Raw genomic sequence first — 19,697 nt, forward strand, 5'->3', positions numbered from 1 at the left:
GTGTTTACTCAGTCTTTTATTGGTATTTCATGTGATAGATTAATGTGAAGCCATGCAGAATTAAGTACAGTAGAAAGAAAATGACATATGGTTTTCAGTTTTTTACAGAAAAATAAATGTAAAGTGTGTCAGGTATTTAGATCCACCTGCATGTACTCTGACCACTAATTAAATTCCTTGCCACAAATTGCCTTTAGAAGTCACCTAGATAGAGAATACTGTCCAGATTGAAGTAATGTAAGGTGTGTATAAATGCGGCTGCTTTGCAAAGGCCTCAGGAGTTTTTAAAGAACTTTTGTTAGCAAACAGCCTCATGAAGACACCAGGAAGTCAGGGAAAACGATTTGGAGAAGTTTAAAGGGAGGTTATAAAACAATATCAGAAAATCTCAGATCCTCGTTCAATCCATCATCTGAAAATGGAAAAAGTTGGTCTACCAAGCCAAGGTTATGCAAATACACTTGTGGGGAGGTAAGATAGGCCTTAATCAGAGAAGCACACCAGAGGCCCATGGCAACTCTGAAGGAGCAACAGAGACCCAAAGGTCAAGTGGAAGTCTCTAATAACATGTACTCCTTAAGTCATTTGCAAGAAGTGGCCAGACACTCCTTTTGTTAAAAGAAAGTCAGAAGAATTCCTGTTGAAGTTTGCTACAAGCTATGTTGGGACCTCAGTAAATGTGGAAGATGATTTTCTGGTCACAATGAGGCAAGGCACTAAACCCAAAGCTGCCTATTGGTGTATAAATGTGTGGGCTTTTATGGATGTGACTGGATAAATGTGGTTCTGACTAGAAAAACACTATACACAACCCATATACTCTAAAACATGATGGTGGCAGCATTATGCTTTGGTGATGCTTTTCTTTAGCTGAGGCAGGAGAGCTGAATGGAATGAAAAATGGATAGAACTACAGCAGTGAATAAAAGTGTTGTAACACCTGGTACATTAGTATATAAATGATTCTGTTTCATGTACCTACTCTACCCCACTGATATCACTATAAAAAAGTTTAAGCGAGAAAAGGTCAGTCAGTCAGTCATTTATTTGCATATTGAGGTTTATTTTAAAACAAAGCTGAGGACAACAAAACTATAAGGGATTCACCAATCAGAACTTCCAGGCTGTTTTCCAGCTTTGACTGGCTAATACTGGATTTAGCCCGGTTTTCCGAGCTAATAAAAGCATTTAAAACATTTTTTTCTAGCTTTCCTGGCTTACTAGATCACTGGAGTAGATACGATGTCATGCTGCATATGCCAGAGAGCAGTTACAATAAAACATGGTATGTTTTATAAACTAGCAAGACAAAATAAATACAGAGTTCACATTTTCAACATTTGTAGCATCTTGTTCCAGAGATTAGGGGGGTTAGGGCGGCCAAACAAAACTACAGTCTGTGTTTCTATTCCTTAGAGAATTGGGATTACTTCTTAACTATGAGATTTCCAAAATGGATGCCAGAACATCCTGGATTTTTTTAATATAACCACGGTTTGCAGGTAAACATAGGTGACAGCTTGGAACATATGTGAATCCACTTCATGGGGCCTGTGCTCCAAAGCAGGATTAGTGGCTTAGCAAGGCAATGTCAGGTTTAATGAATGAGTTTCCCATTTATTGGGCCTTGTTGTCATGGCAGCTATCCTAGAATCTCAACCCTCTGTAATTTAAGTTAGTTTCAAGATAAGAGACCATGATATGTAAACGCACCAGCTGCTAGTCAGTCATTTCTTATATAAAATGACAAAACAAAACAAAAACAAAAAAATCGTGTTTTGGAAATAACCTAGTGTCGTCTCTTGGAATTAACATTTATTTCTTAGAGTACATGAAAATGTGAGTATCAGTGCATGTAATATCTATATTAATTGTGGGAAATGCGCCATCCAAAGTTTTTTATCCCAGATACTGGTACTGGAAGAGATTGATTCATGCTCTGCACAAACTGTTCTGATGTCTGCAGATGATTTCTGTCCCAGAATGTTGTGTGGTACTGTAGGGGAAGTGAGGGAAGTAAAAGACATTAAACAGCAAGACTCTTGTTATAAATTGCATTTAGCATCAGTTTTTATTCTTTCAGAAATGGAATCTGTTATTCCCCAAACCACCTCCTCCTATGACTGCTAAAAGCTTCTGGTGTAACCTAAAACAAGCTCCCCCTAAAACTAAAATTGCTTAAATATTTTCTTTACCCTCCTAATCTTTATCAGGGTCGTGGGAGGGTGGCATCTTTTAACTGTGATTGATGAGTGAGAGGCGAAAACACACTAACTCCACAACCCTAAAGGCAAAACATAAAGGATGGAAAATGCAGTCAAAGCCATACATTGTAGGGGTGGTGCGCGTTGTAGAGGTAGAGCATGTGCACCATATACAGAAGCTTTGAGTCCTTAACGCAGTCGTCTGGGGATTGATTGCCAACCCTGGAACCTTTGGTGCATGTCTATCCCCCTTCTCCATCTGTCCATTTCCTGTCTATATTGTGAAATAAAGACCACTAAAGAAAAAGAACGGTCAAAAAAGAGCAAAAAAAAACATACATTATATAAATTTATATTTATTTCTATTTATTTTTATTGTCTAGCAATAAATCTGACAAAATATTCCTCATACATTGGCATACATCTCTTTAATATTTGGTAAATAACATGGTTTAAAAATATTGTTTGTCATTTCATGAGCTTCTTACAATAATTTGCTGTGATTTTGGCTCATTCCTTCTGACAAAATATGTGATTGTCACTCCAAAATATCAAAGCCACTTTAGCCACCTAGAACAGAAAAGGTTTGTCTGATTTCATGACATATAGTTTTAACTGTATCTGAGTAGTGATGATCTAACTGTACCTAGTATTAGTCCAGTCTAACCTAACCAGTCATTATCCCTTTGTTCTTACTTTTACAGGTAAATGCATTCCTGTCCTTTGTGGTACCTATGGTTGCCATTTCCGTGCTGAATGGGGTCATAGCCAATCAGCTGCTGCGGATGTTCCGAGAAGCCGAGCAAGATAACCGTATGTCTATAACCAGAGGAAATCCCACCATGCTAAACATTACATTGGAATCCAACCGCGCCCAGTCGCTTCGCCATGGAGTTCTTGTCCTCCGTAAGTACAAACGACTAAAACTTAAAATTCCACAAAAAAGGCACGTAATGAGGACATTAAATATAAATTTGCTGAGAGCTGCTAGTTTCCTCCTTTTCTTCTACGTTTCAAGTTTCTCCTGTTACTTTCATGCATTCTTGTTCCTACCTTCTGTTAGTAGAAGCAAATCATAACAAAAAAAATTTAGTTGAAAAAGTTTTGAAATCACATCTGAGAAAATGGTGGGAGCAATGTTGAAAGTGAACAATGAATGTTTTATATGTGATTATTATTCTCAAAAGGTGGATAAAATGTGGAAAGCAAAACAGTTCTACACAATAGGTAGTTGCAGAGCAGACAAAGGAGAGACAGAAATTGCTTTTCACAGGGACATGAATTCATTTCTACTTTCTGTATCGTGCAATGAAGAAATGTTCGAACTTGGAACACAGTAAAGTGACTGGCTGTGTTGCATTCAGGCCCTGATCCTCTATGGTTTGGTAGTGGCTCAAAGTTCTGCTTTTTTTAATACCTACTGTTTGATGTCTGCACTTGATTCACAAATCAGATAGTTTTTTTAAAAGACCAGGGGCCAAGACACATATGAAGTCAAGAATATGTATGTGAAAGCTGTATGTGGCAGTTTTCACAATTTATTTTGCCTCTGGTCACAGTTTTATCACTTAGTGTAAATAGGGCGTACAGCAAAAACGAACATAACGGCATCAGAGGGAAAGTGGCAAAAGGGCTTCTGGTGGAGGAACAAAGGCATTCCTAGAAATCATAAGAACAACAATTAACTGGATGGTATTTTAAATCACTGACTGTTTTTAAAAAACTGCTGCAAATAGTACAAGTTTCATGAAAACATTGATTTGTCCCTTTGAATGATCAGCTGGAGTATAGGAAGTCACAATGAAGTTTAACATTTCTCAAGTTGTAGAAGAAAATAACAAAATGTTTCAAGAAATTGAACAGCTTTAAGCATCTTTTGGACTAAATCACTTTGTGCTCAAGCTAAAATTCACATAAATAACCTTTGTAGTTTTTACCCAAAACACATTCATAATGCCTCGTTCCAATGTAGCTAAATAGCACATACAGACGACATTTGCTTATCAACACAGTTTGGCGATAAAATCTTTATTTATGAAAGCTTCCAATAAATGAATTGCTTTGATTAAACAAAAAGAAAGTGGTTTGCAAACGTTTTGCATGTGCTAAATTTTGGATTGGATTTGCTTGTCTGTGTTAACAAAAAAAGATACACATCTTTTACGTTTTTTAAACCTGAAACAAAGAATTGTTAAATGTGCAAGCTGTTCTGAATTGTTATAGAATGTATCTGTAAGTTTTTGAAATCTATGCACTCCTGTCGTTGCTATAACATGACTAGAACCTTTCTACTCTTCACCAGTGTTCCTTCAGCCAAGCAAGAATTCTTCCTTTTCATATAACTGTTGTACATCTAGCAACAAAGACACATAGCAATACACAAATTACAAGTGGATATGAGAAATTGATTTCCTCCGGTTGGGAGAACATGAATAAGGCCAACTGCACCATCTTCCTCTCGGTTTTGATTAATGTGACATTTACAATATAAATCAGGAGACAAACGTGGAAGCAAAGGCCATGAAAAACTCAGAGGAAGCCATTTGACTGTCAATTTATTCTTAGATTAAAATTGTAATGTTAAGTGAGCAAGAGTCCAGTTTAACTACAGTGAAGCATGCTGATATTCAAATTGCACCCTGACAGAAAGCAATCAGACACAACTTTAAATTTTCTTTTCAGCTATCACACTGGACAGACACAAATTCAGAATTATTTACTTTTAGTTTCTTTGACCTCACCGAGCAGCTGTGGAGTCACAGGAACAACACTGACACCAAACAGAATACATTTAAATATTTTCTTGTGATTTCACAAATTAAAACTAAAACGTAGTTTGCAGTAGGTGTAGGCACAAAATTAAGGTCAACCTTAAAATGATTTACCTCAGCAAGTTTTGAAGTGGAATTTTCAGTACAACAGTATTTGAAATATAAAAGTTATACCAAGCTGAAAGGATCTAATCTTTTTATCCAGAAGAAAATATTTTGTTTTTTGACCAACGCATTGGGGTCAAAGCCCCAGTGTGTTGGGGTAACTAGTGGGTTACCTGATAAGATAGTGTGGCTGTTTGAAGTATAAGACCCTGAAGAGCCATTTGGTGACTGTACAATTTATTGTTATGATTAGATGACCACCTGCAAATGTTAGCACCTTCACAACAGCAACACCTTCAGCAATTAGCTGCTGTGGAACATTCAGTTGAGTGGTAACACAATGCTAACAAGGAAAGACATCCCAAGTTCAAGTAATTGTTTTTAAAAGTTTCACAGTGTCATATGACCATTTCCAAAGATATGACATAATTTTATCCTTTGTTTATTCATAAGAAGACAACATACAAAACAATTACCAATTTGCTGAGGAGCAGACTTTCAGCAATTTGACCAAACCATCAAACTGTACAATGTTTTAAAAAGTTGTGCAAAACCATAGCATCTACATTCCAAAATCTACACTCTATTAGTTGTTTGCTCCATAAAGATTTGCTATTTATGGGAAAGTGGCTAGAAGGAATCTGTAAGAATATAGTTTAAAATGTACTGCAATCCATTTATAGGACACAGCAAATGTGGAAGAAGGTGCTCTGGTCACATGACATTGAGTTTGAACTTTTCGGCCTCCGTGTAAAACACTATGGGCCTGATCTTCAAAGATTCCAAATAGCACCTGCTAATTTGTGTGTACTATAAATAAATTGCACGTGCAATAAATGAACGTGTTGCATGTGATCTTCAAAGATTGCGTGTGCAATGGATATTAGGTGCAAAACAGGTGCAGACCACTCAATTTAAATGAGGAAACTGTGTGTGCTACTGGCTGGAACAAGAGGAAAAACACACAGATCCTCTGCTGTATTGTTGAAAATATGCAAGGATTGTTACGCTGCATCATTATAAATGATCCAGTTGCTGATTTTTTTCCTTCTGCTCCGTTCGGCCCTTGCTTTTCGAACTGTTACACTTAGTTAACGTTTGTTGTTGTGACAAGATTATTTCTCCTATCTTGCTTGATGTAATTCGCAACAAATTGCTGATCAATATTAATAACATATTAATATATAAATATTAATAAATGAATTAGCAGACAAACATGTCTGTTAATTCATTTATTACAGGTTTGCCTCCCATGGTCTTTTAATTATTTTCGGAGACTCAACGGGTTCTTTTGTTTCTTTGAGAGTCTGCATTTGAAGAGTTCATAGTTAATGTAAACTGCCACAATATTTAAGCCTGAATGTAACATGAGCAACATAAAAATTGTTTGTTGTAGAAGTTGGCAATCGGTATATTATAGCTTTACTAATTTTAAAACATTACGTCATTAACTGTCCTGCAAAGAATTTAAATTGAACATTTATGTATGTAAAAATAAATTATTTCCCAATGATTTTACTAAATTTGTTTTGTTTGTTTTGTCAGTATTTTTTAATGATATACAATGTGTTTGATTGTTTAAATAGTTTTTTGGTGACTGTTGAGGTAAAATAATTTCACCACTAATTATAAACAGCTTCAACCTCACCCAGTCCTGATGTAGTGAGAAAGAACAGATGAAGAGCAGGAAATTCAAATTAACACAAATTTAATTTGATATATAAGTCCAATGATTTCCAATGCATAATTGAATACAAAAGAATAATACAAAAGAAGACAGATTACCTAAGGCCTTAGGGAGAGAATCGGATCAGCAAAGCTAGGCTGTATTCACAGTGGTCTGTGGTCTGTCTCAGTATCAGTATTAAAGGTTTTTATACCCTCAACAAACTTTAAAGCTGACTGCTGAAACCTCCCCTCCAAGAATTATTTACGAAGTCTATCTCGCCGCTGTAAATTTGCCAACCCCCATGGGAGTACTTTATTATCTATGCCATGCCCAACAGCCGGCATTTACTGCTTTACTGCCGATACTGCCGGCATTTACTGCTTACAGCTGCTGGCGAACATCCTGACCTGAGGTTGACTCTTCCAGCCTGAACCCCGCTGTGACCTCTCTCTCCCTGCGGTCCCAGGTTTACAATACATGATATATTCCAGTTTTATACACACATGCAAACTGAACACATAGTATGAAACTAAATATTGTAATTCTCAACATGACACAAAATCATAGACAAAACCTTCCCATGGCATATCTTCACATTTAAACAACTTCATCAAACTGATCCAGCTCTGATTGCTCTGCAATGACATAACGTTACTGTCAATAATGCATGTGTTTAGTTTAGTGACAAGGTTAAAGCATACACTCTCTCTTTCACCAAATGGAAAAGCTGCCTTTAAATGATGATTTTTCACCTGCTAAGAAGTGATTTTAGCATCTGGTTTGCCAGTGAAAGATTTAAATCTGCCTTATAATATCTTTAGTCCTTTCCTATTAATTATATTATCAATGTCAAAGCACAGTGGGTTTTTTGCATGATGTGAAATTACAATTCACAAGCTGTGCGCACTTATTAATGTTCGTATTTGACATGATCTTTGTGCGCGTTCAGCAGAGGATCTCACTGACATCGATGCTACGCTGGAATGATCCAAGAAAGATGAAAGAAAAAAGTGTTTCAAGGAGTTTCTATATCATGGCCATTTTTTGTGATTGGCTCCAAATCAGAGCTTAGATAATCATAGAATCCTCTATTCTCATCTATTTTGATTATTTTTATTTTTTCCATCCCAAATCTGTTATAACACAAACAGAAGATTCTTTCTCCACATCATCTGTCATTTTATCTATGCCTCCTTCTGCCCAAAGACAGCAGACATTTCTGCGTGCCTGTTAGCACTTGAATTTCAAATGTGCTAAATCTACACGCTAAAATTGCGCTCGCAGTCCCATTCAAGTTTGGAAAATGGCATTGCGGGTGGGAAAGGATTACATTTGCATATCCTCCATTTGGGTCATTATCATGTGTTCTGCATATTCATGAAGGCAGACACACTAAAAAGTTTGCGCCGGCAGTTCTGCTGATTCTGGACACGCAATCCGATCACCACGTCGTTTGTAGATCAGCTTTGCTGCGGTTTAGTAAACGCAAACCTTTTGAAGATCAGGCCCTATGTGTGGAGTATAACATTGTCCATCACTCTGATCACTACATCCTCACAGTGAAACATGGGAATGACACCATCATTTTGCTATCAGGATCCACTTCTTCAGCAGGGACCGGGAAGCTGGTCAGAGTTGACAGGAAGATTGATGGAGCTTAATACCTCGATGAAAACCTGTTAAAAGCTGTAGAAGATGCAACACTGGTTTTTAAGTTCAGCTCCCAGTAGGACAACGACCCCAAATATACAACCAGACATGCAATGATTTAGACAAAAGCACATTAAAGTTAGTCAGGAAAAACTGAAATTCAGTTTAGAATCTGTGGCAAGACTTTAAAATTATATTTTACAGATGCTTTTTGTGAAATCTCACAGAGGTTGAGCTGTTTTGTAAAGAAAATTGAGCAAATGATCTCTCTAAATGTGACGCCCCCACAAGAGTTGCAGCTATAAATGCAAGAAAATGTTGTTCTACAAAGTATGGAGTCAGCAAGGCTTAATACAACAGATGGCCCATTTTACACAGACCATGTATCATTTTCCTTCCATTTATTAATTATGTGCTACTTTCAGTTGGACTTTCACAGACAATCTCACTAAAATGCATAGCAGTTTGAAACATGACAAAAGTTTAAAAGTTAAGGCTGGCAAAAGTAAACTCAGATTATCTTTCTGATCATGGAACCTTGTTTCAGCTTTGAAATAGCTAAAGAACCTACATAATGTTTTATTTATTGTTTGTTTTGAACTGATTTCAACACCTAATTAGAAGATGATGTTATTGGTGTGAAAACGCTTAGTAATTCCCTTTTTCAATAGCTGTTCTTTTGGTGTTTTACACCAAGATGCTGAATCTATCCAAAAATGAATCACCAGCACATTTAGGCAGATTCATGCCTATCCCAAGTGATGTGTTTAGTTCTTGCCAGCTTGAGTAATTATCTTCACCAGTCTCCTCTCTGTTCTGCTTTGATCCATGTGTGTAATCGATGCTTAAATCTGCTTGGTGTGTGTTTTCCCCAGCGAGACGTGTGAAGTTTATTTACAAAGTCTTTGAGTGGAGCTTATGAACACACGCACACACACACACACACACACACACACACACACACAGTGTATAAACAGAGAGCGGATAGACAGAACACAGCAATGGAAACACCTGCATGAAATTAAATGATCCCACACACATATGAACCTTCCATGCACCTGTTTGCACACATGGAATAACGTGTTGATAAATGTTGAAAACTCTGTTCCTGACCTGCATATTGATGGTTATTGCCCCATCTGCTGTGTCATTACATGGACACACAATAAGCAACATCTTGTGCTTATCTTAATGATGCTATTAGCTCTGAAGCTTAGGAGCCTAATACACAATCTTGTTCCAAATAACTAAATGACAGGGCATTGTAAAGTTATTTCTTACATTCGCTTTCAGCAGTATTTTGTTTTTATTCACTCACATGGTGCTGAACACCAATTTACTCAACTAAAAGTATTGTGTGGCCCACTGTAGGGCTAACACAACTGAAACAGTCAAACACCATTAGAAATGCACTGGTAATCCTTTAGAGAAGGCTTCTTTGAGGTTTGACCAGGGGATTTTTATAGTAGTTTTTAGTCCAAGAGATGATGAACTTTACATGTTTTTTTTATTTTTTTATCACTGCTAAATGTTTTAGATCAAACACATTTTAATGAAAATGTATTAGAGTTAACACAAATAACACATTTTAAATGCTGATTTAATTTATAAAGATAAAAAGCTATCCAGACCAACCGGACTATGTGTGAAGGGTCCCCAGCCAGGGTGGCTCAGGTTCAGGCACCAGCCCAGGCTAGCCCAGCCCAGGTTCTGATGCTGGGGTGGTCTGCCTGTCTCCACAGGGAAGGGGGACTACCTCCTGGGTTTGGGGGCTGGTAGCCCCTATAGGGTATTGGCACCTGGACCTGGGTGTGTGGGGAGTGTGAGTGAGTGTACGACGTTCATTGTTGTTTGTCTTTACGTTGGGTGCATGGCTGTGTACGCATGAGGGTGGGAATGTGTGATTGTGACTGTGTCCCTTATTTTGTGTCATGTTGGGTCTTGGACTGCTCCCTCTCCTGGATCAGTTTAGGCTCCCCCATCAAATGCAGGGCCCATTTCCTCCCCGCCACACTACCTGCCCGTGGTTGGTGTCTCTGCCCGCTGGTGTACTTGTGGTTCTCGGTGTCCGGAGCCGGGTGCTTTGGTGTCTGCTGGCTCACTCCCGGTGGCTGTTTGCCAAGGCCTGGATGCCTGGGCTCTGTTGGGCCTTTGCTTGGAGAGTGATATGTCCCGGGGTTTTGGGTCTCTGGGTCCATGGCTGGATCTGCTGGGGCGTAGACGGCTACCGGAGGGGCCTGTGGGCTCGTTGATGCAGATGCCTGGGGCTTCTGCACTGCGGCTGCTGGGCGGTTTGCGGTAGTCCCAACTAGGGTTCTCCTGGGGTTCCTTTGCTCTTGGGGGTCTTTGGATGTCTATGGCTTGGATCTCCTCCATATCTGTCTTGGATCCAGGGGGTCAGGTCTGTGGCTCCTCACACTCACAGTAGCAGGAATATTATTATTTTTTATTCAACCTTTCTTTTTAAAGTGTCTTGAAACAATCTTTGTTTTGAATTGGCACTATATACACAATCTCAGGTTTTATTTTATTTAAGCAACAAAGATAAATAATCCAAGTTTATTATATGCTTTTTAAGTTTCTATTTATGTTTTTTTTTTTTTCATTTACATTTTAAAAAAAAATCTGATCTAGTTTTATGATGTTTAGTCTTAGGACTGTTTTAATATTAAAGCAAGACTGTTCCAGTAGCCTTTATTTATTCAAAAATAAAAGTAAATAAAAGTGTTTCGGTTTTAAAAAAGCTAAACATGAACATGAACAATTTATTTCTGCAAAGACACCCAACAAAAGAATAAAAACTTGTTTTAAATCTATATCGATTTCATGGAGAAACATTCATCACTGTGTGTGTAAAAAAACAACCATTATACATCTAAAGATCAGTTCTGGGCAGTTCTTTAGCTGAGGTAACAACAGGTATCTGTCCTCATGTTTCCACTTCTTCTTTCTGCCCCCTCTCCCTCTGTGTTCACAACATTAATTTCACATCAGACAACAAGTCACCATCATCATCACTCACAGGGTCCTGTAACTGTGCCTGTTCACGTGTGGAGTCGCTATTAGCTCCACAGCTATGAAGAGAATAAACTCCTGGAATGCTGCTCTGTATTTATTGGCATCTGGAAAACCTACCTAGTCCCTGTCATCAGAAGAGTTTTGACAGTTGCAGCCAAATGCTTGTACTAAGTTGCACTTCGTTCTGTTCCCATGGAAAAGCTGATTTTTTGTATTTGTAAATTGGAAATATATCCTGGTTGCAACATCAGCAGACTATACATTAGTTCCACTTGCAAAAACAAGAAAACCAGCAAGCGCATCTCTAAAAGGCAAAAAAAAAAAAAAAATGGAGTTTTGGAGTGGCCTAGTCAAAGTCTTGACTTAAATCTGATTGAAATTTGGTGTCATGGCATGAAACTGGCTTTTCATGATCGAAATTGCTCTAACACTGATGTGAAAAAACGTATAACAAATGTCTGATAGTAGTTGTTGCTGCCCAGGTGGCACAACCAGTTATTAGATTTAGGGGTCGATTATTATTTCATATAAGGCCAGGTTGGTTTGGATAGTAATACATTATTCTATTTGTATTTATTCAGGCTATCTTTGTCTGATTGTAAAATTTGTTTGATGATCTGAATTGAAGTGTGACTGAAAAGTAAAAACAGCTGAAATCCAAAAGGGGCAAATTTCTTTTAAATGTATGTTATGTTTAATGGAGTTTTAATAAAAATTCAACGTGGAAGACTCACCATCATCGCCTCCGCTCCACCTGATGACTCCGCCATAGCGCTCCAATCAGAGATGGGTCTGCTCTTCTCCTCGTCCAATCAACTCCCAAGACATTATATTTAAAGACCTTCAACTCGGAAATCACTGCTCGTTGTTAAGCTTCAATCAAGATGTCCGATTTCGAATCAAACGATCCTGTTGGCCCCTCGCAAGAGTTTTTGTCAGTTCCTCGCCCTCCCGCTCCAGTTTCTGCCACAAGAAGCTCTCATTTGGCTTCCCGGTATGCTACTCCTTCTCCATCTTCCCAGCTCATAGCGAGCGGAATAACGCCTGGATCCGATCAGGATATTTCCCAGCTCGTTCAGCTCACTGATCTGCTAACTCTCGATTCTCCTTCCAATTTACCACCTCCTCCTCCATCTTCAAGGAAACGCTCCAGCAAAACTGCAAATCCCCCAGCTAAGAGACGCCGTGGCCGCCCTCTGTCCACTACACTTCCTGTTTCCTCCCTTCCCGGCTCATCCGCGGCTGTCTTGGCCCCTCCCTTGGATTCCCCTACACCTCAGGCTTCACATTCTACAGCTCCGCCGATTCACGATTCATTTTTGACTTCATTGGATTCGCTTCAGCAGTCTATCGCTTTGCTCACTCAGCATCTTCAAGTTTCTTCAGACTCCATTCACTCTCGGCAATGCCCGGCCGGGCCCATCTCTAGGTGAGACGTATGTATTCCTTCTTTTCCTTCTCTTTCTCTAATTATTCAATTTCTCAATTCGTATTCTTACTTCTTCTTTATTCAGGCAGGCCTTACGTGTCCATGCATCCCATCATGTCACCTAGGCTGCGGGGAAAAATCCTCCAGGGTCAGCTCGTTAATTTAGTCTCTCTCATTTTACCGTCCCCTGAAATCAACCACTGCATTGCAACATCTGATAAGTTCACAACAATATTCAAATCTTCTGACCCTAGCCTTTCTAAAGATCTCTCTTTCGGAGAATTTGTGGCAGCCTTTTGTATTTTCAGGGACGTCATTTACTCTGTGTTTCCAGACAGACGAACTGAACTAGACACATATTTAGCTCTCATCACCGACTTACACCTGAAATATGGCCTTTCCCTTTTTTATCAATATCATAAAATGTTTTCTTCAAAAGCAGCTACTATTCTAGCTCAATCAGGAACTCGCTTGGACTGGTCAATTCTAGATACAAAAATTATAATTATGCTCACCCACTCTGAATCAAAAAGGAGGAAAGTCATCTCCCTGGAAATAAAACCTCTTTGGGTTTTTCACCTGCGCCTTGTGTCGGCATGGTCTTTCATCGGTATATGACTGTTCTGATCTTCTTGTATCAGACCGATTTCCAGCTTTCAAGCTCTTCTGGGAATGGCTGTGTGGAGGAAAGGTTTGCCTGCGTCATCTCGTGAGACATGCTGGAAATGGCAACAAAGGTTTATTTTCCACGGGTTTTATAATCCGGGGTGACGTCAGAGCTATGATGTCTGTTGAGCTGTGCATGTTCAACTGTGCGACCAAAATGGATGACTCCAACAAGAAGATCCAAGAAATTCCATGCTAGCACAGCAACTGTATATTCCTAGAATCCTAGATGTTGCTCTCGACCTGCTCCAAAGAAGGACAGTAGTCTCTATATTCTGTCTTTTTTTATTGTCTATGTACCTTTTTTAATTGAGATCCAGTAAAAAATACCACTCTTCTATTATGTCTGTGTCATAGAAAGGGAATCTCTTTTTTTTATATTCACATGGTAAACGGTGCTAAACCTAAATAAAATCCAGTGCAACCAACTGTTTTCAGAAGTCAACACATACAAAAATTGGGTACTTTTTGAGATGGTACAAAGTCTGCATTTTATTTTTCCTCATTGTGCTCATTTTGTTAATGGCTGTGATCATGTTTTGGGCCAAACTGCATAACGAAGCTGTCACACTTGGACCACCAGTTAAATGAGTGCCTTTAAGGTGACCCAGGACTTTCTGTGGGTTAACCTTCAGTATCTGCTGAATGTGAATGATTCTACATGCATTCTTGTGATTTCCAGGAAACCATTCAAAGTTCTCTCTACTCTGAAGAGGACGTTATTTAATTTGTAGAAAAGTGAAAGTAACAGAATTATAACAGCTCTTTCCTTTTATTCTTCTCAAGGACGGACAGAAACTTCAATCCCTACATCACAGTCTTTATGCTTGAAGTTATTTTTTGTTTGTCTTCATGGAACCTTGAGTGCTTAACTGCTCTGGGATTTTTCCTTTTTTAACTCATTCATTTTCCATATCTGCTTGACCGTGTCCACAGTCAGTTCTAGCCCATCCCAATGTCAGAGAGACAGGGCAAAACTTTAATCAGCAACAGTTCAATTCAATTCAGCAGCATCTACAACGGCTCTTTGAAGAAACCTACATAATGAGCTACAACAACATTTAATTTTCCTTTGGGATTAATAAAGTATTTTTGAATTTGAATTGAATTGAATTGGTCACAGCCAGTGAACTGGCAAACTAATAACCCAGAACTCCCACATTACAGGCAGTTCTTTATATTAATCAGTTACACATTGTAAACACTCAATATTCACATTGTTGATCAGTCTTCTCATAACTTATAATTCACTCTGATCAGGTGCTTCCAGTTTTGGTTGACAGCACTTCATCTTTAAAACTGTTGCCAGTTTCCTATCCGGCCATGTATTTTGGTGCGGAGTTCCGCCGGGAGGGAATCAGTCAGAGATCGCCGGGGCACTTGGAGTCCTTTTAAGCTTGTTGGCTGAGGGCAACCAGGACTTAAGCGGATTCCAGCCTTGGGAGGAGCCAGATGGTTGGATCTGACCAGTTTATCAGGATTCGGGGATTCAATTCTTGGCCGAAGTAATCCGGTTCATGTCAGGCAGGCAACCTTGTAGGAAAATACACAAAAAGAAGGGATTAACTGGTGGTTCAGCAGGAAAAAACAAACGTTCTAACATGGAGGCTCGAGGTACCACATAGACAGGCACTTAGGCATCGACTGATCAGCCTCCCGCTTCTTTTGAGCTCCAGCTGATGAGGTTCTAAAGACGTGCAGCTGCGCTGCCAGGCAACTACGCTGTTCGCTCTGCTCAGTCCTGCCCTCGGGAAATGTTGTGATGGCATGAACAGTGAGGGAAACAAAACAACATATAGCCTAAGGCAGATCTCTGACACCATTCTGGTCCAAAAACCTTCACCTAAGTAAAAAGGAGGAGGATTTTGAGAAACGTTAAATCATTTATTTCAAGTATGCCTGTCACGTTTGTATTCCTTATTCTGAAAAGTGTGTATACTGGAATATACAATGTGAAATTTACAGTTTTCTGATGCATCCAGATAATTATGAATAATTAATAATTATTAGATAGTTACCCTGTGATGGACTGGGTTGCCCTGCGATGGACAGGGTTGCCATGCAAAGGACTGAGTTGCCCTGCGATGGACTGGTAACCTGTCTAGGGTGTACCCCGCCTCTCGCCCATAGACTGCTGGAGATAGGCACCAGCTCCCCCGCGACCCACTATGGAAGAAGCGGTAGAAAATGACTGACTGACTGACTGACTAGATAATTATTATTTATTCAGATAGGGAATAATGCTGCCAGGATCAGGGCAGATAATGCATGCAAAGTGACTGGATAAGGTAGTGTGAGATTATGTAATGTTATTCTTGGGTTATTCCTTCAACATATGGGTCACAATTGAGTTCATACTGTAGCACTTGTACATGTGGTTACAAGTGGCATGTTAGAGCTTTGGCCCTCATGTGGCAGAACTTCTTGCAATTCCAAACTGGTGATCAAACTGTGTATGTTACAGGAACAAATGCAGAGCAAGGCATTGCGGGAACTGTGTTTTCTAGGGGTGTTATGTTAAACAAATTCATACAGAACATTTTCAGTACAGCCCTTTCGGTTTGGTTCACAAGCATACTGATCATATACAATGTTGTTTTAAACCTGGAAACATGCAGAATGTTTATGTTTAAAGCTAAATGCACACTGCTGCGCTCCATCGCCCAAAGCAACACCAAAAGAAAACTAAATAGAGGACTCCTAGCTATCTTCAAAGTCTATCTATGAACATAAAGTTTTCCTATAGTGACTATAGAGAAAGAATTGGGGAACAAACCCAAGCTGTACATCAGCATTTCTCAACAGCGCTGCACTAGGGTTGGGCATCGAGTGCCAACAATCTATTGAAACTGGGACTAATGTTCCAATTCTCCTGAATCATTCACATTTTTAAATTTCAATCCCTAGTTTACCCAGTCCACCGACTGGAAGAAGCAAACAAGAAATGATTAGAAGGAAATGTGTTTGGGGATCGAAAGTGTGGCTTAACTTTAACAAAAGAAATGGCCAGCCCACTCAGTGCAACACCAGCAATAAGATTATGTCATACAATGGAGAGTCCACGACCTACATGATTAAACAAGACTGTGTACCTAGCTAACATTAGCCCATGGATTTCTTTATAGACAAACAACCTGAAATTGCTATGTGAAATTCATAGTAAAGCTCATAAAAAGTAAAAAGTTCCTAGAATCAAAATTTGTTGAGAATTTTAGACTTTATTCAGAAAGAACTCTGGTTAGCCAACTCACTTAAACCATGTGAACTTTTTTGAGCCTGCCTCCTAAAAGAATCAGAATTGAGAAAGTCTAGGAACCGACATCGAAATGAGTTTTGTGAATCGGAACTGGAATTGTTCAGATTCAAACAATCACCAATCCTACACAAAAATTAAACTTTATTACTCACCTTAAACAAAGATTCATAAATTTGTATTTATTTTTCTTGGTTGAAGCATACAGAGCCTTGATTTTGTGTACCATTACACTCCTAGAGTTTTTCATTGCCATCGTGTATTTCTATGACATCAGAACTACAGGGTGTTACTCAATAAAGTCGCAAAGGTATTAGTGTTATAACGCATATGACTTATTTGGGTACATTTTCTTTTGATTTATTTCTTAATTGAGATAGTATCGATTCAAGCACAATATAAATAAAGTATAAGATTATTATCATTTATAAATCAAAGCTACTACCCTTTATCCTATATTTACAAACCTCAAAACAAAGTGCATCACAGCACATGCTGCTCTAAATGTTACTTTCCAGTATGTATGTAATGCATTATCAGAAAACAATTTCAGTATTTAATTTGCCAGTTGCCAGTTAGAAAGAAATTTAGTAGATTATTCTAGCTGATTGATTGCTTCATTACAAAGCTTAAGATCCATCCATTTTCTGATCACAGGTCCTAATGACAAGATTCTGGTCTTTGAGACACTTTATAACTTTTTAGACAGTGCTTCATTGTGCTGGAAAATCCAGAAATTATCCCCTCGCTGGGACTGGACAACCTCACAGCTTTGTCTAATTAATAACTAATTACCTATTTATTTTTGACTGGATAGAAGGACAGTGAAAGTGGGCTTCAGTATGGGAAAATGTTTTTCGTAGCACATTTTTTGGCTAGTTCTCACTAGCCAAAGTGAAGTTACTTGTTTCTAAAAATATTAATTAGTTCAAGCTATACTATTGTTTTTCAGTCAGTTTTTTTTTTTTTTTTTCTGATCAGTTTAAACTTTAATTAAAAAACATTGTGAACTGTCACCACAAAAACTTTAGCTGCACATTTTGCAAAACAAGTTTTTTTTCTAACAAGTAAAAACTTTTAGCTAAAACTGTACAACAAGGTTTATTGTGTATTTGACATGCACTGTAAACTTTCTAGAAAGAAATCCATAATCTGCAAAAAATCCTATAAAATGGATGTGTCAAAGATGAATGATAAATTATCCACTAATGAAATCAAACAGACAGCTAATTAAAATGTATTTATTTATTCATAATTTTTTGTTTGCTGCTCTAAATCACAGAGCATTATATTTAGCCTTATTATATATTACATATATTAGCCTGTAATGCTAACTACCTAGCAAATTGATTCCTCAATTGTTAAAGTAGAAATGCTTGCATGAAAAGAGCTCCTTTAGTAAAAATTAATTTTATCTACACTGAACAGAGTTTTGGCCAGCATGCTGTTATTATAAAATACTGTATGTTTCTGTTGAATGTCTAGTTAGGCTACTAGACATTCAACAGAAACATACAAACAAAAATAGTTGTGGCTATGCTTTTTCTTTTATTCTTCAGACTTTAACATCAAAATAATTAAGTGAAATAAGTGAAAGGGTCTAATTTGTCTGTTTGTATATCTCCTTCTCTGTGTCTCTTCGTTAAACCTGACAAACATCAGTCAGCTGCTAGACAAGGCTTTGAAATCATGGATTTTATGAATACAAAACGTGTAGGCAATGCATTATGCAGCCATCCATGCATGGATGCTGACTGGAACAAAATGCAAGCGTTTTTTAGAAGGTGTCGCGCCGAATTGCCCCTCTCCGGCCCCCCTTAAAAAAAAAAACACCGGTTCAGAAGCACTACAGTGTTAAGCTGCGTATGCGGCCTAAAAATTGAGCTTTGTGTTTTGCCCTTAAGTGTAGGAGGAGTCGGGGAGGGAGAGGCAAGGTGGGGGCTTGTGATTGAGAATTGATTTGACGAGGCCAGGCATTTGTTTGTGGGGGCATTGACCCTCTTGCCCCTGCGTAAAGCCGGGAACGCTATTCAATGTATTTAATTACTGGCATTAACCAACAAACATTAGATCAGGGTACTTTACATACCAGCAAACATGTCCAACTCATATCTAGTTACATAAAAAAAAAATACTATACTCATTCTGCTCCAGTTTAATACTTTTTTAAATGCAGTTCCTAACAATCAAATTCATGCAGTTAAGGAGTACCTGGTACAGGGACATCAGCAGCATATCACATTGCATCCTCAAACAAAAAAACATTTTAGATTCAAAATCACAAATTTATGGTGCTTATTACTGAACAATGTGAAGAAGATTGTGGAGCACTCCTTTCGAAGAACTTGCTATCCTTTGTTCTACTTTAAGTTACCTCACACATTTTTTCTTATTTGTTTTTGTAGTCTGACTTAAAATATCTCTGAATAGAACAGGGTTCCTTGGTTCCACTGGATCTGCCTATCACCTGTGGCTCTATGTATGAAATTCTCATACAGTCACAGCTCATGTAATGTGTGGTGTTTTCTGGAATGTCACTATGATTGAATAAATGATCCTAAGGTAAAAACAGTGGGAGCTACATGAGCTGCATGGGTACCAAAGGAACTTAGTAGTCGGTAAAAAGGGAAGCTGCAAATCTCATTTCTCAGGATTCCCTTAAAGAGCTTCAGGGCAGCAGCTCAGTCCTCAGCTCTGGGTACTTCACTAGGTTTCTCCATCAAGTGGTCTGAATTGGTTATTCTGTCGTCTCATACTGAGTAAGTCATTTTGAAACCATGGCAAAACATCTACATCAAAATCATGAACCTCTTATGATGAACCAGGACATTACGTTCACCCTTACTGTTACTGTTATTCCTGATGATTTTTTTGTACGATATCACAAAGGCTTTGGCTTGCAGAAGTGTTGAGCTGAGAGGTATGATGGTCC

The 19,697-nt window shown here is 38.4% G+C and overlaps 1 protein-coding gene and 1 long non-coding RNA gene across 3 annotated transcripts in view; one reads left to right on the forward strand and one right to left on the reverse strand.

Moving 5' to 3' along the window:
• Positions 1–19,697, forward strand: part of ntsr1 (neurotensin receptor 1 (high affinity)) — a 95,313-nt gene that overhangs the window by 50,596 nt on the left and 25,020 nt on the right. For both annotated transcript variants that reach the window (XM_047352036.1, XM_047352115.1), the window contains exon 2: positions 2,909–3,110. In XM_047352036.1, the coding sequence (XP_047207992.1) occupies positions 2,909–3,110 (202 nt within the window). The remainder of the gene's footprint in view (positions 1–2,908; positions 3,111–19,697) is intronic.
• On the reverse strand, positions 14,345–15,663 carry LOC124859465. Its single transcript, XR_007036114.1, has 3 exons — positions 15,531–15,663; positions 15,131–15,355; positions 14,345–15,045 (listed from the first exon to the last, which is right to left on the reverse strand). It is a non-coding gene; the product is annotated as an uncharacterized LOC124859465 (long non-coding RNA).

This window comes from Girardinichthys multiradiatus, chromosome 1, assembly GCF_021462225.1.
Source record: "Girardinichthys multiradiatus isolate DD_20200921_A chromosome 1, DD_fGirMul_XY1, whole genome shotgun sequence".
Lineage (NCBI taxonomy): Eukaryota > Metazoa > Chordata > Actinopteri > Cyprinodontiformes > Goodeidae > Girardinichthys > Girardinichthys multiradiatus.